Consider the following 26,059-nt stretch of genomic DNA (forward strand, 5'->3'; position numbering starts at 1 on the left):
TTACGCACGTCTCCCAGTCCTGCTGAGTAACATTGTCAAGAGCTTCGTGTGTTAGCTTCTCGACGTCAGCAAGTTTGAAAGCAGTATTTCTTTTTACTATTTCTCGCTTTAATTGGGCCCATAGCAATTCAATGGGACTATACTGGCAGTGATATGGTGGTAGACATACCGCTTGGTGTCCCATTTCGTTTGCCAGTTGATCTAATTCGTAAGTCTTTTAGGCACCTACGATTTCTTTCTTAGATAGGAGTTCAGTCTTCGCTTCATCGACTGAAAATGAAACATTATTTCTCTTTAACCACTCCTTAATATCTGCCTTGCGCCAATTTGAACGTGGGAGCCTTTTTTATCTCAATGGAATGGTAGCTGGTGTTATCCATCACGATAATTGACCCTACTTCCAGCATAGGCAACAGTCGAATAAACCAGTTCTTAAAAACTTCTGCATTCATTTCTGAATGGTAATCGGATTGGCAAGAACTTTTTCTACCACGAAAAACAAGTTTTGCCACTGGTATGAAGCGTGTGGTTAATAAACCAGCGTGGCCGATGATTAATCGGCCACCTCTACCAGTAGGCACTTTCAAACCGCCGTTTCCTTTGGTGTCGTGCCATATACAGGATGTTACAAAAAGGTACGGCCAAACTTTCAGGAAACATTCCTCACACACAAAGAAAGAAAAGATGTTATGTGGACATGTGTCCGGAAACGCTTAATTTCCATGTTAGAGCTCATTTTAGTTTCGTCAGTATGTACTGTACTTCCTCGATTCACCGCCTTGATTTCATACGGGATAATCTAGTTGTGCTGCTAGAACATGTGCCTTTACAAGTACGACACAAGATGTGGTTCATGCGCGATGGAGCTCCTGCACATTTCAGTCGAAGTGTTCGTAAGCTTCTCACCAACAGATTCGGTGACCGATGGATTGGTAGAGGTGGACCAATTTCGTGGCCTCCACGCTCTCCTGACCTCAACCCTCTTGACTTTCATTTATGGGGGCATTTGAAAGCTCTTGTCTACCCAACTCCGGTACCAAATGTAGAGACTCTTCGTGCTCGTATTGTGAACGGCTGTGATACAATACGCCATTCTCCAGGGCTGCATCAGCGCATCAGGGATTCCATGCGACGGAGGGTGGATTCATGTATCCTAGCTAACGGAGGACGTTTTGAACATTTCCTGTAGCAAAATGTTTGAAGTCACGCTGGTACGTTCTGTTGCTGTGTGTTTCCATTCCATGATTAATGTGATTTGAAGAGAAGTAATAAAATGAGCTCTAACATGGAAAGTAAGCGTTTCCGGACACATGTCCACATAACATATTTTCTTTCTTTGTGTGTGAGGAATGTTTCCTGAAAGTTTGGCCGTACCTTTTTGTAACACCCTGTATAGTCATTGGTGTGGTTCTGTGAAACCCAAGTTTCATCCAAGTACACTGTAGGCCTAGTGTCTTCAGCACTCAAGAAAGGCATTGTACGCAAAAACTTCGCTCTTGCTGCTGCAATGTCTCTACGTTCCATTAAGAATTTCCGCCCGTCATTATAGTTATTGAATCGGAAACCAAGGGAGCGGAGAAGACGAAGAACGGAGGTCTCTGAGGCCTAGTAAATTTTTTCACGGAGGTCAGCCTCTATTTTTTTAGCCATTGGATACTCTCCTCTGTCGTGATATGCAAGTACAGTTCTACACACGCGCTCTTTGTTAAAATCGTCAAAGTCGATTGATTTCCTTTCACGTTCGTATCCCTTTCTTGGAGAATCGAAACACTCATTCATGTCTGGATATTCAACCAATGACACAGATTTGCAAATACGCTCTACAGTTGACTTGGAGACACCACACGCTTTAGCAGTAAGTTTATGAATTTGCGCAAAATTTAAGTTATTTCTCGCTTCTTCATTGTGGGCCAGATCAGTAAAAAACTTGAGTGTATTCGATATGATAATTTTCGATTGTTTACAAATGTCTTTCCGACATTTATGCACATCAACTGAAGGAGTACTACAAGTAGGACGTTGCTCCTGCATTGTTGTTCACGAATGAACACACGTCAAAGCACCTTTATAAAGACAGTAAGACACTGAGATCAGAAATGACACTCGATACAGCACGGTGACACTGAGCTCTCAGCTGCTCTGAACCACCCTACCGCTAATGGTACCTGCATGGCAACAAAGCCGAGAGGAGGACTAATCACAGCCCACAGACCCTGCTGCCGGCAGGCAGCGGCTGTGACCTTGAGGACTCAACTTTCGTGCTGGCCACTATAGTAAACAAGGGCTCTAAAATACATAAAAGAGGAGCTATGAGCACTAGTACATGTTTACTACTCTGAAACACATCTTCTCCATTGAACAAGTGCTCATTGTTTTTATGGTTTGAGTTATAGAGCCTCTGTCCTTTTCTGGGTGATTGTCGATATGCTGGTTGAGTGGTCGAATGTGTGCTGGTGTCAACTGGCAATATCTCCCGGCAGTGGCATGGATGTGGCAGGCCGGCAGCCAGGAACTGCATACTGGCAGCCATAACTGGCAACCAAGTCTCATAAAGACCATATAGATGTCGCCACTCTGGTGTCTCCAGGCGAATCTCGCTGGGAGTAACTCCTTCGCCTTGCTGAAGTTTTCCACAACAGGCACTCTCTGCCCTAGCTTTCTGCACAAACCACTTCCTGGGCAAGGCCGCGCACCTGAATGGCTAGCTCATATTCTTCTTCAGCACAATCAAATAATTTTGCATCTCCCTTAAATACTACACACTTCCACGGTGCCAATTGCAGAAGTAACAAAAAAATAGTTATTCCCAGAAGGGATTTCCTTTGCTTGCAAACAGTACCTCGTCGATTATGTGCTGATGTGCCCTGACATGTGGAGTAGCATCACAGTGTAGGTGTGATCCAACGACTGGTCTGACACATGTTCAGACGCAGAAAAGAGACTGCCTGAATGCCCTGTCATATCCCTCGACTTACAACTCCAAGTGGCAAGCAGCTATTGTGAATGGGGGTCTCGTCTGTCCATTATATTACAATTTGACTAAAAAAAGAGAAAGTGCTTCAATTCAATATGTAAGCCATTGGTAGATGCCTTAATAAGATGAGCTATAACGTAGCTTCAGTAACTGTTAACCAACTTTTCTATTACCATTTTAAATGCAATATTTATTAGACAGATTAAATTTGTTCCATACTATAACGTTTATCCAATCACAGTTGCGCCATGGAAGATCCCTTCCATTCAAAAATTTGTTTATATATTTACCGTTGGCCGAACAATATTGTGAACTGTTTACTACCCACAGCTGTGCTTGCATATCAGTAGTTGCATTATGTTGAATGATGGTGCATAAGTAAGCTAATGTACGTGCAATAACATCAGCTGCTCACACGTGTCTGATATGTAGCTGCTTTAAATAGACAAATATTACATCAAAACACTTATTCTGAAAATAATGTATAGAGCATGTAGCTACGGGAAAGGGAAAAGTACAGATATTTTGTTGTGGAAGATTGCATTCTTTTACTATCAAAATAATTTGCTGGAAAGGTCTTGATAATTATGCAAAAAGAAGTGAACACACTCCATGAAATACAGGGTGAAGTAGTCAAATGGGGAGATTTAAAGACTGGCAGGTTTCTCTAGTGGAAGGTTATGGTAGTGGGGCGTTGTTCAGTTGCGCAACATGCTATTGTTGTAAACATGTATTACAAGAACTTGGATAATTTTGTAGAAACCCATTGCTCTTCCCACTGGTATTTTAATTTAACTCCTCAGGCTCCTTAACCATGTTCCTAGCTTTCAAGCCTTTGGGTGAGACACTCTAGAAACACTGGTATTACTACAAAGGAAAGAGGTGGCAATTCAAAAGGAAGCCGGATCCAAGAGAATATTGATTGGTAACGTTTTGTCTGTCTGAACTCGATGCCTATGATCCAGATGAAGAAACACTCTACCACCAGCATGGTGCAGACAAGTCGTACTCCTGCAGTGTTGATGGATTTGCTAAGACTCGCATTTTCTAATCGTCTCCTGACTAAAAGCGACGTTTTCCCGTGGCATTCCTGTTCAACATATTTATCAGCTTCAGATGTTTCTCGTTGGGGTTACCTCAAGCTTAAAGTTTCCATGGAAAACCCTTCAAAAATCAGACATGGCTTGTAAGTACGATATCGGTAAGAAATGAAGAATGTGGCGTTGGAGACACAACGCAACATCATGGGCAAATTCACCTTCAGACTACAAAAATGCGTGCAACACAAAGAACGTCAGCTGAGTGATATTACATTCAAAAAATAGTAACTTTCAAGATAAACTATAAATTTCCCTTCATTTGCTTTGGATTCATGTCAGCAAAAAATAATAAAACTTATTTTAATCTCTAGGTTGTTGAATCATCTCATTTGTCCTCTTCACCCTATATTTTCTTAGTGACGTCTTGATAGTCTTTGTGGAAGCATAACCAACATCTTAAGAGGGCCTATAGCGACATAAATCTAATTTATCATTTAACCATAGGTGTGGTGGCCAGATACCGAGAACAAGACCTATACATCCTGGTACGATCGAGCCAACGGACCAGAAAATGATGCTGATGCTGTCGTGCCGGCAACTGCAGACAATGTTGCTAGAGCCAAAAATTTCGTGAGAGGTCTCTATGCTGGAGGAGGTGAGTTCAACATTCTAGGTAGTAGTAGTGGTGTAGCTCACCACCAAAGTAACAGCAGAAGTTAAAACCATCCTTGGAATTTATCACCGTCTGCTAGAGGTGGGGAAAAACAGAATAAATGGTATAGCAAATTGCTCTGCATTTTGTGTCGGTTTCTTTATCAAAAAGGAAAGAAGCTGAAAACTGTCAAAGAAATTTTTGAAGCACTATGGTAACAGTAGCGGCAGTAGAGTAAGAAGAGGATTTTACATTATCATGTTCTGCCTATGGATTATTAAGACATTCATGATTTTGATTTTGAGGTTTTGCAATTCGAAACTGGTATCAAGGTTACTGACAGCAACTGAAATTAAGCACACCACTCCATTTCCATGTAAATGCTATTTTGTAAATTTTTCTAGCTTTCATTGTTAATTCTAGCAGTGAACACAAAAAAGATATAAAAATAGTTCTGAAATAAGGCAGTACCTTCAAACTTTCTTGTGACGATTTCACATTCCCCAGTATTATATGATCAACATCTTTAGAAGTTACTATACAGTGAAACGTTAACTTCTATATGCAATATTAATCTAGTGTGACTTCAAACTTTCTCAGGAATTTGCCTGTCAAACTACTTACATTAAAATGGGTATTTATTAGGCCGGCCGCAGTGACCGAGCGGTTCTAGGCCCTTCAGTCCGGAATCACGCGGCTACTACGGTCGTAGGTTCGAATCCTGCCTCGGGCATGGATGTGTGTGATGTCCTTAGGTTAGTTAGGTTTACTTAGTTCTAAGTCTAGGGGATTGATGACCTCAGATGTTAAGTCCCATTGTGCTTGGAGCCATTTGAACCATTTTTGGTATTTATTACTGCAGAAGAAAAATGATAAGAACTCTCATATTTCGATCGACGAGTTACGAGACAAAAAAAAGCAGACTAAGTATAAAACAATTCTTGTAATTTTACTAAGTTCTAGACATTTTCAGCAACAGCGTCATAACAAAATGTTATGCTAGATGTCTGTTAAATGAATTTTAAGATTATGATCTTTACAGCTTCCATGCAGAAGCAGTTGATACTGAGAATATCGACTGTAACTACCGATAATAGTTCACGAAAGCCATCATCATAATAGTTGTTCCTCCAATATCAACTTGAAAGATGCAGTGCATTAGTTTCTTAACTTTTTATGATATAGGCACCTAAAGGTGTTGATGTAGGGTCAGACTGTAGTCGTTCAGACAGAAGTATGCTTTCCACGACAGTTGCCACAAATGATCATTTCTGTACAAAATGTAGGCTGTAAGGACTGCTTGGTTTAAAGGTAAGCAACACTACGACACATAAGTATCGACTGTTTAAATTAGAAGGGAGATCTTATCTTAGACTTTTGTTCGTATATCAGGTGACATTCTCGTGAAGTGTTGGAAATGAATGCGGACTGAAGGTAGGGACTGTCTCGGAGAGTCATTGGTATATTTCAGCACATTTGAGAAAAATGGTCGTTACGGGGTAAACACTTCAAAACACTCTATGGCTGGATCAATAATCATAAGGTACATGTACATAAAGACGTGAGGCCATTCATAGTGCATAAAATAAGCCTGATGATAGGATGGACCTGCTATGTACAGGGACCGCGATGCACGACGCGCTGGACACAGCACTGCGAGTATCCAAGGCAGGTGTTTCACGTCCGGATGCGCCTCTTGTGATGGTGTTGCTGACGGACGGACTGCCTAATGGAGGGCCAGAAGCCATCTTGCAGGACTTCACCGCCACCAATGCGGAGCGGGGAGCAGCACTGTTTACGTTGGCCTTCGGTGAAGATGCAGACTTTGGATTTCTCAGGAAGCTGGCGCTGCGCAACGGAGGCTTCGGCAGGCGCATCTACGAGGCGGCGGACGCCCACCTGCAGCTGCGCAACTTCTACCGGCAGGTCGCGTCGCCACTCCTCTCCAGCGTCAACTTCACATACGGGGATGGACAGGTGAGCTCCAGTGCCTGACACTACAAGAACTCTTTGTATTCCCCTTTTGAATTGTAGTTGTAAACCACAGCTAGGACTCTATATAATTTGATACTAATTATTTATTATTACAACTTCTTGAATCATTAGTCTTCTGACTGGTTTGATGCAGCCTGCCACGAATTGCTCTCCCATGTAAACTTCTTGATCACAGATAAGCACCTGAAACCTATGTCTTCAGTTATTTGTTGGATGTATTTCAATCTCTGTCTTGCTCTACTTCCTCTACGGTTTTCACCCTCCACAGCCCCTCTAATATCAAGGAAGTTATATTCTTTTTTCTTAACAGATGTCCTACCGTCCTGACACTTCTTCTTGAGAGTGTTTTCTATAAATTCCTGTCCTCGCCAATTCTGCAGAGCACTTCCTCATTGCTTACCTTATAGGTTCACCTAATTTTCAAAATTCCTTTGTAGCACCACATATCAGATGCTTCGATTATCCCCTGTTCTGGTTTTTCCATAGTCCACGTTTCACTGCAATAAATGCCATGCTCTAAACGTACATTCTCAGAAATTTCTTCCTCAAATTAAGGTGTATGTTGGTACTAGTAGACTTCTCTTGGCAGGAATGCCACCTTCAATTTTAAATCCACTCCTGAATCTTTCCTGTACTAACATCATTGCTTCTTCGACGTATAGATAGAACAATAGGGGCGAAAAACTACATCAATACCTTACACGGTTTTTAATCCGAGCACTTCGTCTTTATTCTTCGACTGTTATTTTTCCCTCCTGGCTCTGGTACTGTCTTTCCCTAAGCTTACCCCTACTTTCCTTAGAATTTAGAACATCTTTCATCAACTGACACTGTCGAACGCTTTTTTTCAAGTCAACAAATCCTATGGTTCTTCCTCACTCTTGCTTCCATTAGCAGCCGCAACGTCAGAATTGCCTCCCTCATGTCTTTACCTTTCCTAAAGCCAAACTGATGGTCACCTAATAGTTCCTCAGTTTTAATTTCCATTCTTCTGTACATTATTCTTGACAGCAACTTTGATGCTTGAGCTATTAAGCTGATTATGCAACAATTTTGACACTTGTCAGGTCTTGCATTCTTCTGAACTGTGTGGATGATGCTTCTATGAAAGTCAGATGGTATTTCACCAGACTCATTTTGTTGCCACTTCACCTAATGGTTTTAAAAATTCTGATGGCATGTTACCCATCCCTTCTCCGTTATTTGATCTTGAGTCTTCCAGAGATCTTTTACAGAGCCATTCTAATACTAGACGTCCCATCTTTTCCTTATAGATCCCTGTTTCTTCTTCTAGCAGATTATCAGACAAATCTTCCCCCTCATACACGTCTTCCAGTGTACTCTTTTCTGCTATCCACTCTCTCCTCTGTATTTAACAGTGGAATTCTCATTGCTGCCTTTATGTCACCGCCCTAGCTTTTAACTTTACTGAAGGTTGTTCATAGTTTTCTATTTCCTGAGTCAGATCTACCCACAATAATTTCTTTTTCGAATTCTTGATTCAGTCATTTCGCCTTAGCTTACCGGCACTTCCTATTTATTTAATTCCTAAGTGACTTGTATTTCTCTAATTCTGAATTTTCCTGAATGTTTTTGTACTTCCTTGTTTTATTCATCAACTGAGGTATTTCTTCTGATATCCATAGTTTCTTCGTAATTACCTTTTTTGTATCTATGTTTTTCTTTCCAACTTCTGTGACTGCCCTTTTTAGAGATGCTCGTTCCTCTTCATCTGAACTGGCTACTGGCTATTCCTTATCTCAGTATCTATATCCTCAGAGAACTTCAAGCGTATCTCTTCATTCCTTAGTACTTCCATATCCCACTCATTTGTTTATTGATCCATTCTGACTAATATTTTAAATGTCAGCCTACTCCTCATCACTACTAAATTGTCATCTGAGGCTATACCTGCTCCTGGGTATCCTTTACAATCTGGTATGTGATATTGGAATCTCTCTCTGACCACGATGTAATCGAACTGAAATCTCCCAGCCTTTTCTGAATATATCTCTTCCTCTTGTGATTCTTGGACAGAGTATTCGCTGTTACTAGCTAAAATTAATTACAGAACTCAATTACCCTTTCTTCTCTCTCATTCCTACTACCAAGCCCCTACTGACCCATAATCCCTTCTTCTCCTCCTTCTCCTACAATTGTATTCCAGTCCCCCATGACTATTAGATTTTCATCTCCTTAAAGCACTGAATTAACTGATCATTATCCTCTTACACTTCCTGTATCTCTTCATCTTCAGCTTGTCACGTCGGCATGTGTTACTGAACTATTGTTGTTGGTGTTGGTTTGCAGTGAGTTGTGTTGCGAACAACCCTATCACCAGTCTGCTCACAGTAGCCCACACTCTGCTCTACTTTCCTATTCGTAACAAATCCTACTGCCGTTATACCATTTTCTGCCGCTGTTGATAATACCCATACTCATCTGAATAGAAATGCTTGCCTTATTTTCACTTCACTTTACTGACCGCCACTGTATCTAGATTCAACCTTACCGTTTCCCTTTTCACATTTTCTAGCTTCCTTACCACGTTCAAGTTTCTGAAATTTCACGCCCCGTCTCGTGGAAAATTATCCTTTCATTGGTTATTCAGTATTTTTCTCGTGGTCACCTCCTTTTTGGCAGTTCTCTTGCGAGAATCCGAATGGGGGCTAGTCCGAAATCTTTTGCCAATGGACAGTGTATCAGGACACTTTTTCAGTTACAGACCACATGTCCTGTGGATACACATTATGTGTCCTTAACGCAGTGATTTCCATTGCTGTCTGCGTCCTACCGCGTTGTTGACTGCGATTGTTCTGCCTTTGGGGCTGTTCCTCTTCTCAAGGGCAAGAGAGTCCTCTGAAGCTCTGTCCGCTCCTCCACTCTCTTTGACGAGGCCGTCGACTGAATGGCGTTGATGATTTTTATTCAAAATTTAAGCATTTGCTGGGTTAGAATCTGGGACCGGGGACGTTTTGATTATTTGTCTTCAAAACTATTCAATATCAACAACCAGTAACAAAGGAATCCCAAACAACTACATCCAAACCACCTATACAAATTTCTGTACCAGAAAGACTGCAAATACCTAAGTTTTAGACCACTGCAGATGAAACAATTGATTCTTCACGAATCTGGAAGCAACTTGTAAATGGAGAGTGGAAACAAAAGAAAAAATTCTCTCTTGCAGGAAGTTTCTGTTGTGAGAATGTCCACAGGAACCCACAGAACTGCTGGGGGAGAAAATTTGTCAATGTTGAAGCCAGATTAATGTACTAGCTACCGTAGCTTAGGGAGATGTAAGACAATAACATGTGATGTGGCTGGTATAAGACACTGTGGCATGTGAAACTTCTCAAGAACTATACTCTTTCCGAATAGACCTCAGGAGGTCAGTCGGTACCGACCGACCGCCGTATCATCCTCTGTCGGTAGCCGTCACTGGATGTGGTCAGCACAGTGCTCTCTCGGCCACCACCAGTTTTTGCGACAGAAACCGCTACTTCTCAGTCAGTTAACTCCTCAGTTTGCCTCACAAGTGCTAAGTGCATCCCACATACCAACAGCCGTGAACCATCTCGCCACTGCGTAAATCCCGCGGTCATGTGAACGTAAATAAAGGAACCAGCAGAGTGCGTCTCGAAATCCTGCACAGAAGAGAGCATGCACACCAGTCGCAGAAAATTATTATTGAGGTTTCTGAGGCAGCCAGTGAGGTGGTATTATGGTGGCGAGTGGGTGGTGAGTGTTCAGGGACAGAGAAAAGAGTATTGGGAGGGGACAGAAAGTCTTTAACAGGAGAGTAGCATTTGATGATTATGTGGATGGATGACGAGAGAATGGAGACGCTGGAGAAATGCTGAACGAGTTCAGGCTTGAGAGTGAGCATCCATCTGAACATTAAAGACAAAGGTAAAATACTAAACTATTTCATCTACATTAACCAAGAGTGGTTGGGTATCAAATACTAATGCATTGTAGCATAGGGTGGATGTAGTAACAGAGCAGCCTTCTTCATCACTGACTGGTAAAGATCAGCTACAACTTAAATATCTTTACAGTGCTGGGGAGGTATCCATAAAGTTAAAAATTTTCTAAGGAGACACACAATCCAACTGCGCTGCATTAAATAAAGATTATTTTATAGTACTATTTTATGTTTCCTCCATTGTTTTTTCGGTTCCCTTCTGTATTTTTATGCTTTACTATCGCTAAGCTTGTCCAGTTGATAGTCTCCCCACATTTACCAAACCAACAAAGGGGTCGCTCATCTTTGAGGCTGAAGTGATTGGAGAGCTTAAGAGGTTGACAGCCTTTGTCATGTTTGTATATACAGCGAGACTGTTAACAATAATGTACATTCTATTAGCCTTGGAGAAAGTGAAACAGTTTTGGAACCATTTGCTTGTTTAATGAGGCCCACAGGTGGCGTTTCAGTGGAAAATGGTATTGTTTGAAAAAAAAAAAAAACCAGAAGCTGAGAAATACAGTCGAAGATTGTCAAGTGGTTATCTCACGGTGCTCAGAATATTGTGCTTATTTTATATCTTTGCCCACTCAGTCACATAAAATCAGTTGGGTTTTCATTCTTCTGAAACTCAAACAAACTTTTCACATTCTTTAGTGTCTATTACTAAGTTCTTTCTGAAGCTGTATCCCGGTACCCTGCATTAGGTTACTCAGCTGCAGCTGTTCTAAGAACCTCTGCAACCCCTCCCCAACCCCTGTCCAACAACACCACTCTCACAAGACTCAATCCAGTCATCAATCCAATCAACACTCTTCATCGAAAATAAGCACTTAGCTATTATGAAGTCCATGGTGTTTTGCAATTACTTTAATTTGATTATATGAGCACAACTGAGAGGCACGTGTTTGGATTATAAGATATCTGATATCATAATCATTGTCCAGATTTATTAGGAGTCGTTGCAGAGTCGCCCTCTTCGAATTTATACTACTTATATAGGTTTGAAAGTTGATGTCCAGATATCAGTCCCTCAAATTTGTATGATAAACTGGTCAAAAACACTCAGATACTAAAATGTGAAGGTTTCTGGGTTGTTTTAAGCATAAAAAATTTGAATAGATTGATCTCTAGTCTTATAATCGTAAGACCGCTGGTTTGCTTTCCGATATTGTTCTTTTGTTTTTATTTGAATTCCATATTTATCATCGAGTTCAAATGCTAATTAATAAATATTGCTGATAATTTTCTAATAAGTGTAACATACTGCAGTTTTAATTATTTATTGCATAAAAACATGACAATATATTTAAATTGGGTACAAAATTGTGAAAAATCACGTAGAAAAGAAAATACTTGTTTCTACTGATTATGAGTAAAACTAAAATGTAATGTTACGATAGTAGTAATGACATATATAATCTTTTCATTTAACACTAAGACATTTTGCATTTTTATAGCAAATTTTTATTTATTATGGATATTCTAGTATCTTTGTTTCACAATTAACAATGAGAATTATTATCAGGTTGATTTAATTACAGAATTCTCAAATGAATATTAAAAAATTTGTGTCTAATGAGAATTGTTCCATAGCCAGATAATTACAAAACAACATTGCTATGCATAAATCTGTGGAAGGCTCTGTTAAAAAAACTCTAAAATTTATACACATAACATCTGTTAGAATTCTTAAAAATTAATTCTTTCCAGTATTTTATGAAATGTATTATATTGCTTTAGGAAACTGGTGCCAAGGCACAGACTATGATATACTGTAAGTATGAAGAGAATGGGAGAAGGTAATCTTCATTTTCTTGTAAGACACTACACAGTAGGCTTCTGCTTGGGTTCATCTGTTTCTTTCACCACTCTCTTACAACATTCATTTCAGTGATGGACATCGAGGAAAGAGGCTAGTGTACAAACTAAGTTTGTCATTTCTATAGCTGTCTGATATCACGCGGAGTTCTTGTCTAGTAATGAGTGTGTGCCTGGCAGGTGGAGGAGGAATCCCTGACACAGACCAGGTTCTCGACTCTGTTCCGCGGCAGTGAGCTGGTGGTATCTGGCAGGCTGCTGCCTACAGCATCACTGGAGGAGCCCATGGTGGTGGGGGAGGGCCGTCAGCTGTTCAGGTCGCCGGCCAGGCTGGAGAAGGCCTCCTCTGGGGAGCGCCTCTGGGCCTTCCTCACCGTGCGCCAGCTGCTCGACCTGGACGCCGCCACCCCCAACCAGACGCTTAAGGACAGGGCCAAGGACATCGCTCTGAAGGTGAGTGTGCTGCAGAGGGCCTGTATTTGATCTACAACTGTGTTAAGGTGGAACTGTGGACAACACAAAAATTGAACATGATAGTGTGTTCCTGTACATTGTTCTATTGAAGGAGGTACATTTTTGCCTTACTGCAACTTGCTCAGCCAGTCAGTTTAATGTGGATTCCAGACGATAGGTAGAACTAAGTGTTTTTCACATTAGTGAACATGACTGGAAAGTTGAAATAGGTGATCAAAATTCTCCATCTGTATGGGATCGAATCCCAAAACTGTACTTGATAAAATGGAGCAAGGAAAGAATCACAGGGGCAGATCAATAAATGAGTATATAAGACAGGTCATCGTCCTTCAAGGGTGTAGCAGTTACAGTTAAATAGGTCACTCCCAAGCAACGGGACTGGCCAAACTGATTGAACCAAAGTGCTTTCTTTCAAAGTTTAAAAACATTTTATGAAAGTGGTGGGCTGGCAAGTGTGTATCTTTGATTTGAACTACTAGTTCAACAAAACTCACTGGAGAAGCATCGTATACACAGCCTGACAAAAAGAAGTGAAGCGTTCAGAAGAGATAAACGTATGTCAGTAAAACTTCATATATGTACATATTTCCAGCAAGTATATAAATGATTAGAGTTGCAGTTCTCTGTGACAGGTAGAGTGACCGCTGGTGTCAATTACTCTTATCCGTGTTTAGTGTTGTTACTAGGTCTGGGTAGGTACGTAAAGGTGTTAACAGCTTCAGATGTTGAGTGACCACTACGGAGGACATAGAAATGCAATCTGCTCGCGTGATATATCGTTATCAGTACCTGAAAGAGCCTGAAAGGGCCTCATTGTGGGACTCAGTTTCGTCAGCTGGATGAGTCATGCAATACCCAGATTTGTTGACCATTTAGCTGTGACACTGGTGAATTTGAACTCTGATAGGAACGTGAGAGCAGGCAAATTCGTCATCAACGTTCCATTTCACTACGCCTTATCAGCAGAAGGAAGGATCACCGTATTGTTGACCAAACACTTCTAACCACTTGATATTCTGACATCCTTGAACAGGTAATAGACTTTCTGCAACAATCTGTGTCTTCATATAGTACTGGTCAGAGAGTAGTAATTGTCAGGCAAGGTACGGTACTGTCTCATGTGTAGCCTGTCATTAACACCAGAACACAAAGGGCTGCATTTGGAGAAGTGACATGTCCTAGAAGTACAGGCTACTGATGAATGATGTCACTGTATAAATAACATATTTTAGTTTTGCTCTCTGCAACTATTTCGTGTTGACCCTCTGCGTGTCTCGCCATCCCAAGAACTAGTGTATGACCAACATCATATCCGGAAGCTTATAGTCATTCCACCTTGAGCGTGTCCAACGTCTTCGTACTGGAGACGGCGCTGAGCGACTAGCACGCAATAATTAATGACGCAGTAAGACATTTTATAAAGATGAATAAATAAACAATGTTGCGTTTCAGTTGCTCAGTAGTAACGTGCCAGACTTCAGATTGAAAGGTCTTGGCTTCGAGCACGTTTAGTTCCACGATTTTTATCCGTCACCTATCACTTCCTTGACGTCTGGTATGTTCCTCAGTGTGAGAAACGCAGAGTGGCACCGTGGTTCGGAATCCTTATGAACTGTTGGTTCCCCTATAATTTACTGGGTAAGAATAGTCTATACGAACTGCTATGTTTCATACAATCATTTGTCACAAACTGATGTTTTCGCCTCACCATCTGAAACAGCCTGTATAGGAACGTTAGGTGTTTACGCAGCATCAAAGTTCTATAGAAAATTATTTCTAAACTAGCAGTTTTAGACAGAGGTCAGACGTTTAACGTGTGTCATTAGCAAAAGTTTGCCTGTTTGAAACTGATAAATATTATTCGCAGGCGATTAATGTGTCCAGAAAAGGAGAAAAATAATATTAATTCAAAAGTGAAAGTGTGCATGATGAAGAGATTGCTGTATCTATAGATCATGGACTGGCACTTCAACATACGTTTTATTCCACTTTTCAGGCGAGTTTACTCTACTTACAGCTTGAGAGGATGATATACTAGGACAGAATATTGTATAACCGTACAGTTAAGCTACCACACTGTCTTCTTGTAGTCTATGGCATTATATATATTATTTATATTATAAATATATTATATATACGTATATTACTTCTAATTTGTTTGCTACGTTTTGTAGTAGTAGTAAGCATATTACTATGTTTGAGATCATTCTACTTTTTAAATTGAGTCCTACTACTCTTCTTTTGCTCCTGCTGTCACCTGTTGCCTTTACAGGGTTCTCCGAAAAACATTTCTGACCCATTATAACCAGGGTATTTCCGTTGTAATCGTACTATACGCAACATACAGAAGAAACCAACGCGTCATATTCACTGCTTTCCATGATTCTGCACCTCCACCGCTACAACGACCTCCTAATATCTCCTTTTACTATCATCTTGGTCGACAGTTCCGTAGACTGTTTTTGAGCTGAAGAAAACAAGCCTAGTACTGCAAACGAAAGACATGACATCTGATTGTTAGGTTCTTGCTATAATATGTCATCAGAACTATCTGTGGTTGTTCTGTAATTTACAATACATTGCCGCTGTGACGTACGAAATAAATGAAAGGAAACAATCTTGTTTATGTCAGAGTAAACTAAACGTTTTGTACTATCTCATCAAACTCTTTTATCAATATCAATAGCTGTTAACCCGAATTATTTAATTATCGTAATAGCCTTACATAACACTCTCGTTATTCTCTGTGGAAGTACATTTGCTGCTTATATACTTGGCATTAAGGTAGTTCAGAAATGAACTCTTTACCATCAAATGCGTTTTGACTGTATGGCTTGACACTGAGCGTGAAACTCGTACATCACTTCCGTGAATGTCGTTCAGCAACCCAATTTTATAGAGTAAGACAGCTGAGTTCATCTCACATTTCAGATGTTTTCGCAACCTAGCATAAGGTACTCTGCCATTCATTTATGTTGCTTCTCCTGTCTGTCTTACCTTCGCTTTATCATGAGATACATCAGTGTCTTACGTTTCTGCAAAAAAAGTTAGGAATAATATGCAACCAATTACCTTCCACGATTTGTTGTTACACATAACTGGAAGAGTGCTTACCTTGCTCCATGTACATGTCGAATAATTTATTCCACACTGATTCAGTAGGCCTATGATTCAATACTGAATTTCAGTAGACGTATAGTTACTTTCGTTGGTGATGTGTAGAATCTGGCATCAAGTTTTTGTTCAGTTTTTTTAAAAATTATGAATGGCTTTTTCTCGCATTTTAGGTAATTACGTTCGTGTCGTTACTTGCGTTTACGCCCAGTGGCAAAGACAGTACGTCACAAGCAATTAGTCTTTCTTATAACATTACGAGAATTGTCTTGTTACGTTGTCCTTTACTTGCCGCCCGTTGTGGAAGAGCCGTTCTAGGCGCTACAGGCTGGAACCGCGCGACCGCTACGGACGCAGGTTCGAATCCTGCCTCGGGCATGGATGTGTGTGATGTCCTTAGGTTGGTTGGGTTTAAGTAGTTCTAAGTTATAGGGGACTGATGACCTGAGATGTTAAGTCCTATAGTGCTCAAAGCCATTTTAAGCATGGGCGCCAATAGAGTATTCCTCATCATAGTAGGAATGCATACATTGGTGTCTATAAAAAGGTTACACTTATAAGGGCATACCACACATCACACCTGCATTATTTTGTAAAAGTTGAGCCAGAGCCTTGTTTTTTCGGAAACAAGAATCCAGATGGTCAGTTGATCACTATCAGAGAGAGAGAGGTACATACAAAAAGCTTTGTCAGCAAAATTATGTATCCTATTTGCAAGAAAAGAAACATGTGCATCTATATAATTGTAGATCTGAGAACGACAAATACAGAGATACGTGCACATCGGACAGACATTTGTTCAACAGACAGAGAAAGACATTAAATAGTGACGTTTGTGAAACTGTAAAGACTCGATGAGAGGAGCAACAGTGCTGCGACAGTGCTTTGGTTCAAAATATGTTATGACAGTGGGCTTAAAAACCCATCGAGTGATGCATTTCGAACTGCCTGGCAGTGAAGTGAGTCAGAACTTGCGGGGAACATCAACGCGACAGTGTGCCGTAATGAGTGAAATAACGGCGTCGAGCATGTGCAAATCTAAATATTTAAAACAATTTGCGTTAAATAATATTTTTCATTGTAGGCAGACAAAAGAACTTAAACATTTTGCTCTTACTAGGTTTATTAGTCTGGTAGGTGGACTACTTATTTCATTACCAGTCATTTGTACGTTTCATTTCTCTGTTTTCAAGCTAAAGTGGCATGGAAAATGGCGTCACAAGAGACTGGACTGACCCTCTGATAGGCTAACTGAAGAGAAAGGTTAGTGCCTTTCCTTAAATAGTCATTAAGACATTTCAGGCAGAGCTTTAGGAAAACTTTGAAAGTTCTAGGCAGGCGAACCATGTCATACTCCAACAACAGCTCCACCACCTGTAGTGTTATTTTCTCAGAGCCTCACCCTCCTTACTCTCTCTTCGACTTCCTATAGGTACGAGTAAATCGTGAACTGATATTGAATAGAACTGGAGGGGCTATGCAAGTGAGAAATAACTGAAGATAAATAACGTCAAGAGCGTTTACCCGTTGCGCACATGCTTGCGGCAATGTCGATTACTTGCACTGACCACTGCACTGCACTGTAGTACTGTCATCCTTATCATTGTAAAGGCTTTTCATCTTGTTGTACTTACATGAAATGTATATTATTGACTTCTCTTCAGATCAAATGCGGCTCTTCGCGGAGTCAGTGGAATCAGATTGATATCAGAGACTGTAGTGTAATTATGGCATGATTACAGTCAGTGACTGTGAGTATTCGCTTTAACGATGGAAACATGTTGATAATCACCCATATGAATTACCAACAATCAATGCGATGTGTTTCAGTACTCCTTCGTGACTCCTGTGACGTCACTTGTGGTGGTGAAACCTAATGACACATCTGCTGTGGATCCGGAACGAGCTGGTGGAAACCGTGGAGGTAAATATCGTCTATGTGCAACACTAATTCAGTTAAAATGAGCTGTTATCAGTTTCCAGTCACCAAAATAACTTCTGTTCCTTCTATATACCTGCCAAAAATTTTTATTCCTTTGTCAGTTGTCTCCGTTATTAGTGCATTCTGTTTGGAGAGCTTCTTAAATTAAATACACTTTTTCTTTATCCTGCCTTAACTATGGCCCTCCTACGACAGTGGATAATCCCTCACGCTGTTTTACAAACTGAAAGGCACTAATGTCTAGCACGAGGATACATCATTTACGATTTAAGTTCTGGCCTTGCGTATTAACGACTGTATCTCAAACTGTGGCGGAGGGAACTCGTTCCCGGTTTCTGCTCACGGGGTGAATTCAGACAGCACTCGCTCTCCCGCGTTGGTCTGCTCGGCGTGAAGTCCGCTCCAGAGGCGCGTCACCACTACACTCGCGCTCTGACGGACCCTACATTCGATCTAACTGCAATTGCTCACGCATTAGCTTTTGCAATCCTCATGTGTACAATGTCAGTGCAACTTCATACACAGTGGCTATGTAAATAATTAGAGGTGCAGTTCCCTGCGGCAAGTAAAACGGCCACCAGGGTGCGCTGGCGTTGTTCGTGTTTAGTGTTACTTCCAGGCCAGAGTATATAATTAATGTGAACAGTATTAACATGTTGAGCGATCGCTACGAAGGACATGGAGATGCCGCTCGCTCTTGTAAGACAACGTTGTCAGTACCACACAAAATTCGAAAGGGACCCAGTCTGCCGCGCGGTGTGGCTGCACGGTTAGAGGCGTCATGTCACGGATTGCACGATCCCTCCCGCCGGAGGTTCGAGTACCCCCTCGGGCTTGGGTGTGTGTGATGTTCTTAGTGCTAGTTAGTTTGTCTAAGTAGTGTGTAGGTCTGAGGACCGATGACCTCAGCAGTTTGGTCCCTTAGGAATTCACACACATGTTTGAACCCACTTATGGATCTCCATTTGTCCATCTAGACAAATCTTGCAGGCATTAATCGGTGTCAAAGTTGCGATCGACCATGTCTAACAGCCACAAGGGACGATAGCTGTATTGTGCAACTAACACATTGTGTCACTTTTACGCCCGCAGTTGCCCTCCGATAACAAGTAATCCAATTCCTGCAACATTCTGTGTCGTCTCGCACGTTTAGACAGAAAGTAGTAGCAGCCTGAATGCAGTATCATCCCAGGTATTCGCTACTGATAACACCACAACACAAACGGCTTCATCGCGAGTGGTGCTGTGCCCAGGAAGCATGGCGTTTCACTCTGTTTAGAATGGCGGCGATCTGGGGAGATGTCTCATACTTCAAGTATTTTGGAGAGGCGCAGAGGTGTCGCCCCTTGCTTCGTGACTTCAAGTCGCGACTGATAGTGATGGGGGAACTGCGAAACGGTGCGTCACGGACAGACCGAGTCCTCAAGTGTTACCTTTTACGTGACAGTACAGTGGTGCCATCTTTCTACAGGAAAATGCTCGTCCACAAATGGCACGTGTCTGTGTGAACTGTCAACGTGATGTTGAGGTTCTCCAATGGCCCGTAAAACCTCAGATCAGCCTCCGATAGAACGTGTGTGGAACCAGCTGCGATGTTAACTCCGACCGCGAGCCGCTATCGAGCACATGAAAGATTAATTCTAACCGTTGTCGGATGGCTTGCCTCAGAGGAGGATAAAACGGCTTTATGACACCCTTCTCAACGTAATCAGTACATATCCAGGCCAGATGAGGTACAACATCATAATCACATTGCCAAGTTCATTAAAAATTTAACTCGATATTATACTCACTGAAATAACACAACACACCCTCTCAATCCTTGAAGTTTCATATTGATTCCTCCTTCCCTTCTCGGTGCTCCACTTTTTTCCATGTACATATCAACAGCAGAATGTTGATTTCTATAGCTGTTATTGTAAATTACACATGAAGAAAGGTTACATTAAATGACAGGGTAATCAAGTATATTTTTGCAGAATTCGCACGCCCTATAAATATAAATTATGAGTCAATTTAATACTATCTCATTCTGTTTAGAAGTTAAAGCTTTAATAATATGTCTAGTTATTAAATCACTAGCTGGTGTTCAGTACACTTTGGTTAATACTATGAACTCCCCATAAAATTTCCTTCCTGCAGCTCAAGCTTCAAAATTCTGCTCACTGCCAGATCTAACATTATCAACATTTTCAGAATTTTATTCCTTCATAATAGAAGTGGCAACTCCACTTCTCAGAATGGTTCGTACATCATGAGTAACTACAAATACTAACGCAAAGTCTTTCCTTCAGGTGACCACAGCGAAAAGGAATAAAAGTACATAACCCAGCTTAATTTCTAGACAAAGAAATCATAGCCAGGCAGCCGTATTGCCGCAAATGTCCCTTTCGATCGCTACGATCTGCCATCTGCTGTCTCCATACAGACCGCTTGACCTGGGGACGGACTCCTTCGATATGTCGCTCGTGGTCCTTGTGAATACTCTCGGTGAATGTGGCTGATGGGAGTTGGTGAATCGACAGAAATCGAAATACGCTCACAGGCGCTGATGGTTTCCGGTTGCTTTCAATGTTAACCAGGAAGCAACACTGCCCCACAGGGTACCTGCCATCAACCGAAGCAGAAGCCACACGTGAAGACAGCGATCACGCCCCTGTGGGCTACTCACAGCAGTACACAGCGGCTTGCTTCTCAGCACGTTCCACAGCTTCCCCAGCAATGAGAATGGCCATTGCAGAGATTGCCACAGACCAAGCACTAGGATAGCTTTTGCCGTAATCGTCAGTCAATACCACTTTCACATAGTGATCCGTCACTCGAAATTTTATTGTTTCATGGCGTTGCCGACGAAACTTCCAAAACAATTAAATATATTTTATGAGGAGATCCTTACCTATCGCCTGTAATGAACTTACTGGGTTATCTGAGCATGACTTATGTCCCAACTCAAGGTTTCATTCAGACAACATCTCACTTGTATTATTCAAATTTAATGAACAGCAATTTAATTTTAATATTTTACATTTGATTCGTAAAATTTTGCAGATATATGTTGTTAATTGTATTCTGAGAGTTTGTTAGCTGGGTTGCCATTGGCAAAATGAGAGGAACTAATTTTGTTTCCTGTATGTTTTGCAGGCTACTACCCACCTGCAGTGCCGTTCTCATATGCGTCAGGTGAGATATTGCATCGTTTTTTTTGCCTTGCACCCTACTGCTACCTGAGAAATTAGTGTATCGATTGATCTTGCCCTTGGGGTGGGAAACTGCTTCTGAAATGTGGAAGAATCAACGACATGAGGACGCAGAAGGCAATGGAAACCACTGCATTAAAGACACATTACGTTTATCCACAGGACATGTGGTCTGTAACTGGAAAAGTGTCATGATGATATCTCTCTTGGCAAAAATTTCCAGTTCCGATCTAGTACCCAATTCAGATCTCCAGGAAGGGACTGCCAAACGGTGGTGACCATGAGAAACATATTAAATAACTAAACAGATTAAATAACCAAGGAAAGAATAACGTTCTACAAGGCGGGGCACTCAATGTCAGAAGTTTGAACGTGGCAGGGAATGAGAAAATCCAAAAAGGGAAATTCTAAGGCTCAGTCTGGATACAGTGGCAGTTGGTGAAGTGAAATTGGAAGAAAACGAGGATTTCTGGTCGTATGAGTATAGCGTAATACCAACAGCAGCAGAAAATGGTATAACGGTAGTAGGATTCCTTATGAATAGGAAAGTAGGGCAGCGAATCAGTTATTGTGAAACAGTGCACTGGAAGCCTGTACGGGGAAGAGGAATCGGCTGATGATGTGATAGAAGGGGAAGCAGGTCAATAGGAAAGAGATAAGAGATCGAGTATTAGAATCAGAATTTATAAGCGTTTTGGAAGACTTAAGATCAAGTAAGGCAGAAAGGATAGAGAACATTCAATTGGAATTTTTAAAATTCGAAAGTTGTATGAGTCAGCCAATACGAGAATTATCGTACAATCTGTTCCTCTCAGTTCCGGTTTTCGCACAGTCCATGTTTCACTACCATATAATGCTGTGCTCCGAACGTACATTCTCAGAAATTTCTTCCTCACATTGAGGTCTTTGTTTGGGTCTAGTAGACTTCTCTTGGCCAGGATTGCCATCTTTGCCAGTGCTTGTCTGCTTTTGATGTTCTCCTTGCTCCGTCCGTCAATGGTTATTTTGCTGCCTAGGTAGTATAATTCTTTAACTTCATCTACCTCGTGAGCGTCAATCCTGATGTTAAATTGGGTACTGTTGTCATTTATGTTACTTCTCATTACTTTCGCCGTTCTTCGATTTTCTCTCAATACATATTTTGTACTAATTAGACTGTTCAATCCATTCAGCAGATCATGTAGTTCTTCTTCACTTTCACTCAGGAAAGCAATGTCATCGGCAAACCCTATCGTTGATATCCTTTCACCTTGAGTTTTAATTGCACTCCTGAAGCTTTCCACTATTTACATCATTGCTTCTTCGACGTATAGATTGGACAGCAGAGACGAAAGACTACTTCCCCCTCTGACACCCTTTTCAATCCCAGAACTTCGTTCTTGGTCGGCCACTCTCATTATTCCCTCTCGGCTCGTGTACATATTATATCTTGCCCGTCTCTCCCTATTGCTTACACCTATTTTGATCAGAATTCTGAACATCTTGAACCATTTTAATTTGGCGGACGCCTTTTCCAGCTAGGCAGATCCTATGAACGTGTCTTGACTTTTCTTTAGTCTTGCTTCCATCATCAACCGCAGGATCCCTGGTTCCTTGACCAAAGCCAAACTGATCGTCATGTAACACATCTTCAGTGTTCTTTTGTATTCTTCTGTATATTATTCTTGTCAGAAATTTGGTTGCATGAGCTGTTAAGCTGATTGTGCGTTAATTTTCGTACTTGTCAGCTCTTGCAGTCTTCGGAATTGTATGGATGATATTTTTTCGAAAGTCAGATGGTGTGTCGCCCGACTCGTACATTCTATACACCGACTTGAATACTCGGTTTGTTGCCACTTTCCCCAGTGATGTTAGACGTTCTGATGGAATGTTATCTATCCCTTCTGCGTTAATTGATCCGAAGTCCTCCAGAGCTCTCTTAAATTCTGATTCTAATACTGGATCCTCCATCTCTTCTAAATCGGCTCCTGTTTCTTCTTCTATCACATCAGAGAAATATTCCCTCCTCATAGAAGGCTTCAATGTACTCATGGCACCTATCCGCTCTCTTCTCTGTATTTAACAGCGGAATTCCCGTTGCACTCTTCATGATACTTACCACCCTTGTTTTTAAATTCACAGAAAATTGTTCAGACTTTCTTATATGCTTAGTCAGTCCTTCTGGCAGTCATTTATTTTTCGATTTCTTCACATTTTTCATGCAACTATTTCGTCTTAGCTTCCCTGCACTTTCTGCTTATTTCATTGGGAAGGACTTGTATTTCTATATTCCTGAATTTCGCTGAACATTTTTGTACTTCCTTCTTTGGTCGATTAAATGAGGTATTTCTTCTGTTATCCATGGTTTAGTGGCTGTTACCTTCTTTGTACCTGCGTTATTCTTTCCAACTTCTGTGATGGTCCTTTTTAGAGATGTCCACTCCTCTTCACCTGTACTGCCTACTGATCTATTCATTATTGTTGTTTCTATAGCGTGAGATAACTTCAAGTGTGTCTCTTAAATCCTTATTACTTCAGTATCCCATTTCTTAGCGTATTAATTCTTCCTGACTAGTCTCTCAAACTTCAGCCTACTCTTCATGACTATTACATTGTGATATGAGTCTATACCTGCTCCTAGACAAGCCTTACAATCCAGTACCTGAATTCGGAATCTCTGTCCCACCATGATGTAATGTAACTGAAATCTTCCAGTATCACATATTTCCTCCTCTGGTGATTCTTGAACAGAGTATTCACTATTACTAGCTGGAAATTTATTGCAGAATTCAATTAGTCTTTCTCCTCTCTCTTCCTTGTCCCAAACTAATATTCTTCTGTCACTTTTTCTTCTACTCCTCCCTCTACAACCGCGTTCCAGTCCCCGGTGACTATTAGATTTTCTTCTCCCTTTACACACTGCATTACTCCTTCAATATCCTCATACACTTCCCCTATCTCCGATCTTAGGATGCGACGTTGGCATGTATACCTCAGCTATTGTTGTGTGTGTTGCTTTGCTGTTGATTCTGATAAGAACAATCCTGTCACTGAACTGCTCACAGTAACACACTCTCTTCACTACTTTCCTATTCGTAACGAATCCTACTTCAAGGCTTCCATTTTCTGCTCCTGTTTATATCACCCTACACTCATTTCTCCAGAAACCCTTGTCTTCTTACCATTTCATTTCGCTGACCCCTGCTATATCTAGCTTGAGCCTTAGAATTTCCCTTTTCAGATTTTCTACCTTCCCTACCACGTTGAAGGTTCTGATATATTAGCACTGGCGAAAATGTCAGTCCTGGCGAAGGGAAGTCTACTAGAATCATACACAGGCCTTTCATTTGTCCAGAAACCCCTGTCTTCTTACCATTTCATTTCGCTGACCCCTGCTATATCTAGCTTGAGCCTTAGAATTTCCCTTTTCAGACTTACTACCTTCCCTACCACGTTGAAGGTTCTGATATATTAGCTCTGGCGAAAATGTCAGTCCTGGCGAAGGGAAGTCTACTAGAATCATACACAGGCCTTAATTTGAGAAAGAAATTTCTGAGAAAGTACGTTTGGAGGACGGTGTTGTATGGGAGTGAAACATGGACTGCGGGAAAACCGGAACAGAAGGAAACCGAAGAATTTGAGATGTGGTGCTGCAGAAGAATGTTGAAAATTATGTGGACTGATAAGGTATGGAAAGATGAGGTCTTCCACAGAATTGGCGAGGAAAGAAATATGTAGGAACGACTGACAAGGAGGTGGACAAGATGATAGGACGTCTGTTAATACATGAAAGAATAACTTCCATGGTACTAGAGCCAGCTGTATAGCGTAAAAACTGTAGAGAAAGGCAGAGATTGGAACGCATCCAGTAATTATAATGGAGGATGGAGGCTGCAAGTGCTGCTTTGAGATGGAGAGGTTAGCACAGGAGAGGAATTCCTTGCGGGAAGCATCAACCCAGTCACAAGATTGATAAAAAAACAGTTATTACTTGAAGAATGGCGATCTAGCTGAAATTGTAATCTGAAATAAATAAATACATGTAATAACATGCAAAGGAAAATATCATTTCGAAAAAGGAGAAAGTGAGTCCTCGCACTGTGCTACTACAATTTCGTCACTCTGCTACTAGATGAAATTGTTCACTAAAAGAAGGCGACTTATTGCATGTCATTGACTAAGTCCCTGTCCGTTAGTATTTTACACGAAATTGCACGAACTAGGTGCTTCGAAGATGTTATCGAAAACGAACTTACAGAGCGTCTTTTTCACAAAAATGGCTCCACGTGCTTTATCGTTGTGTTCGTACATTTCCCGTTTAATGACATGTCAGATGGAGTACACATTGCGTCGTTTGTATTGCTAATGTTAAAAGCACTCAGGAAGCTTCACGCATGCGTCAGTATATTTCGATTCGCATCATTTCAGCTACTCAAATAAGCAGCTTCGCCACGGAGCTTCTTGGGGTACGCGGGTAGCATATCACTCCCGGTCGTCATAGCAGTACATCGTAGTTCCTCTCCGAATGGGAACTGCTGTGAGTCTTCCAGACAGTCCGGGCTGTCTTTCAAAACTGCTCTTTAGTAACTCTGGTTAATACATTACACCAATAACCCTATCACTCTGACGAAATACTGTTAATAAAGAAATACATTCAAGAATCAAATTTAACAAAGAAATCATAATCTGTCACTAACACTGTAGAGCAGTTAGCCGGCCTATCGCAACGGCTCTTGCAAGAGATGCATCTGCGAAAAGGTGTGAGGTCGAACTCGTGTGCCCCTCCTCATTGTCCTGTAGGTGAAGATAGAAACATTTGATTTCTTTGGTCACGAAAACCATCAAGACTACCCTGACGCCAAAACTTCAGACGTTATTCCGCTAAGATATACGAGCACGCCATA

The 26,059-nt window shown here is 41.2% G+C and overlaps 1 protein-coding gene across 6 annotated transcripts in view; it reads left to right on the forward strand.

The window, feature by feature from the left end:
* LOC124605423 (inter-alpha-trypsin inhibitor heavy chain H4-like) overlaps window positions 1-26,059 on the forward strand; it is a 262,768-nt gene that overhangs the window by 186,613 nt on the left and 50,096 nt on the right. For 5 of the 6 annotated variants that reach the window (XM_047137099.1, XM_047137090.1, XM_047137082.1 and 2 more), the window contains exons 8-12: window positions 4,519-4,669; window positions 6,288-6,643; window positions 12,630-12,902; window positions 17,868-17,961; window positions 21,121-21,159. The exons of the other annotated variant lie outside the window; for it this stretch is intronic. In XM_047137099.1, the coding sequence (XP_046993055.1) occupies window positions 4,519-4,669; window positions 6,288-6,643; window positions 12,630-12,902; window positions 17,868-17,961; window positions 21,121-21,159 (913 nt within the window). The remainder of the gene's footprint in view (window positions 1-4,518; window positions 4,670-6,287; window positions 6,644-12,629; window positions 12,903-17,867; window positions 17,962-21,120; window positions 21,160-26,059) is intronic. 6 annotated transcript variants of the gene reach the window in all.

Source organism: Schistocerca americana, chromosome 1 (assembly GCF_021461395.2).
Source record: "Schistocerca americana isolate TAMUIC-IGC-003095 chromosome 1, iqSchAmer2.1, whole genome shotgun sequence".
NCBI lineage: Eukaryota > Metazoa > Arthropoda > Insecta > Orthoptera > Acrididae > Schistocerca > Schistocerca americana.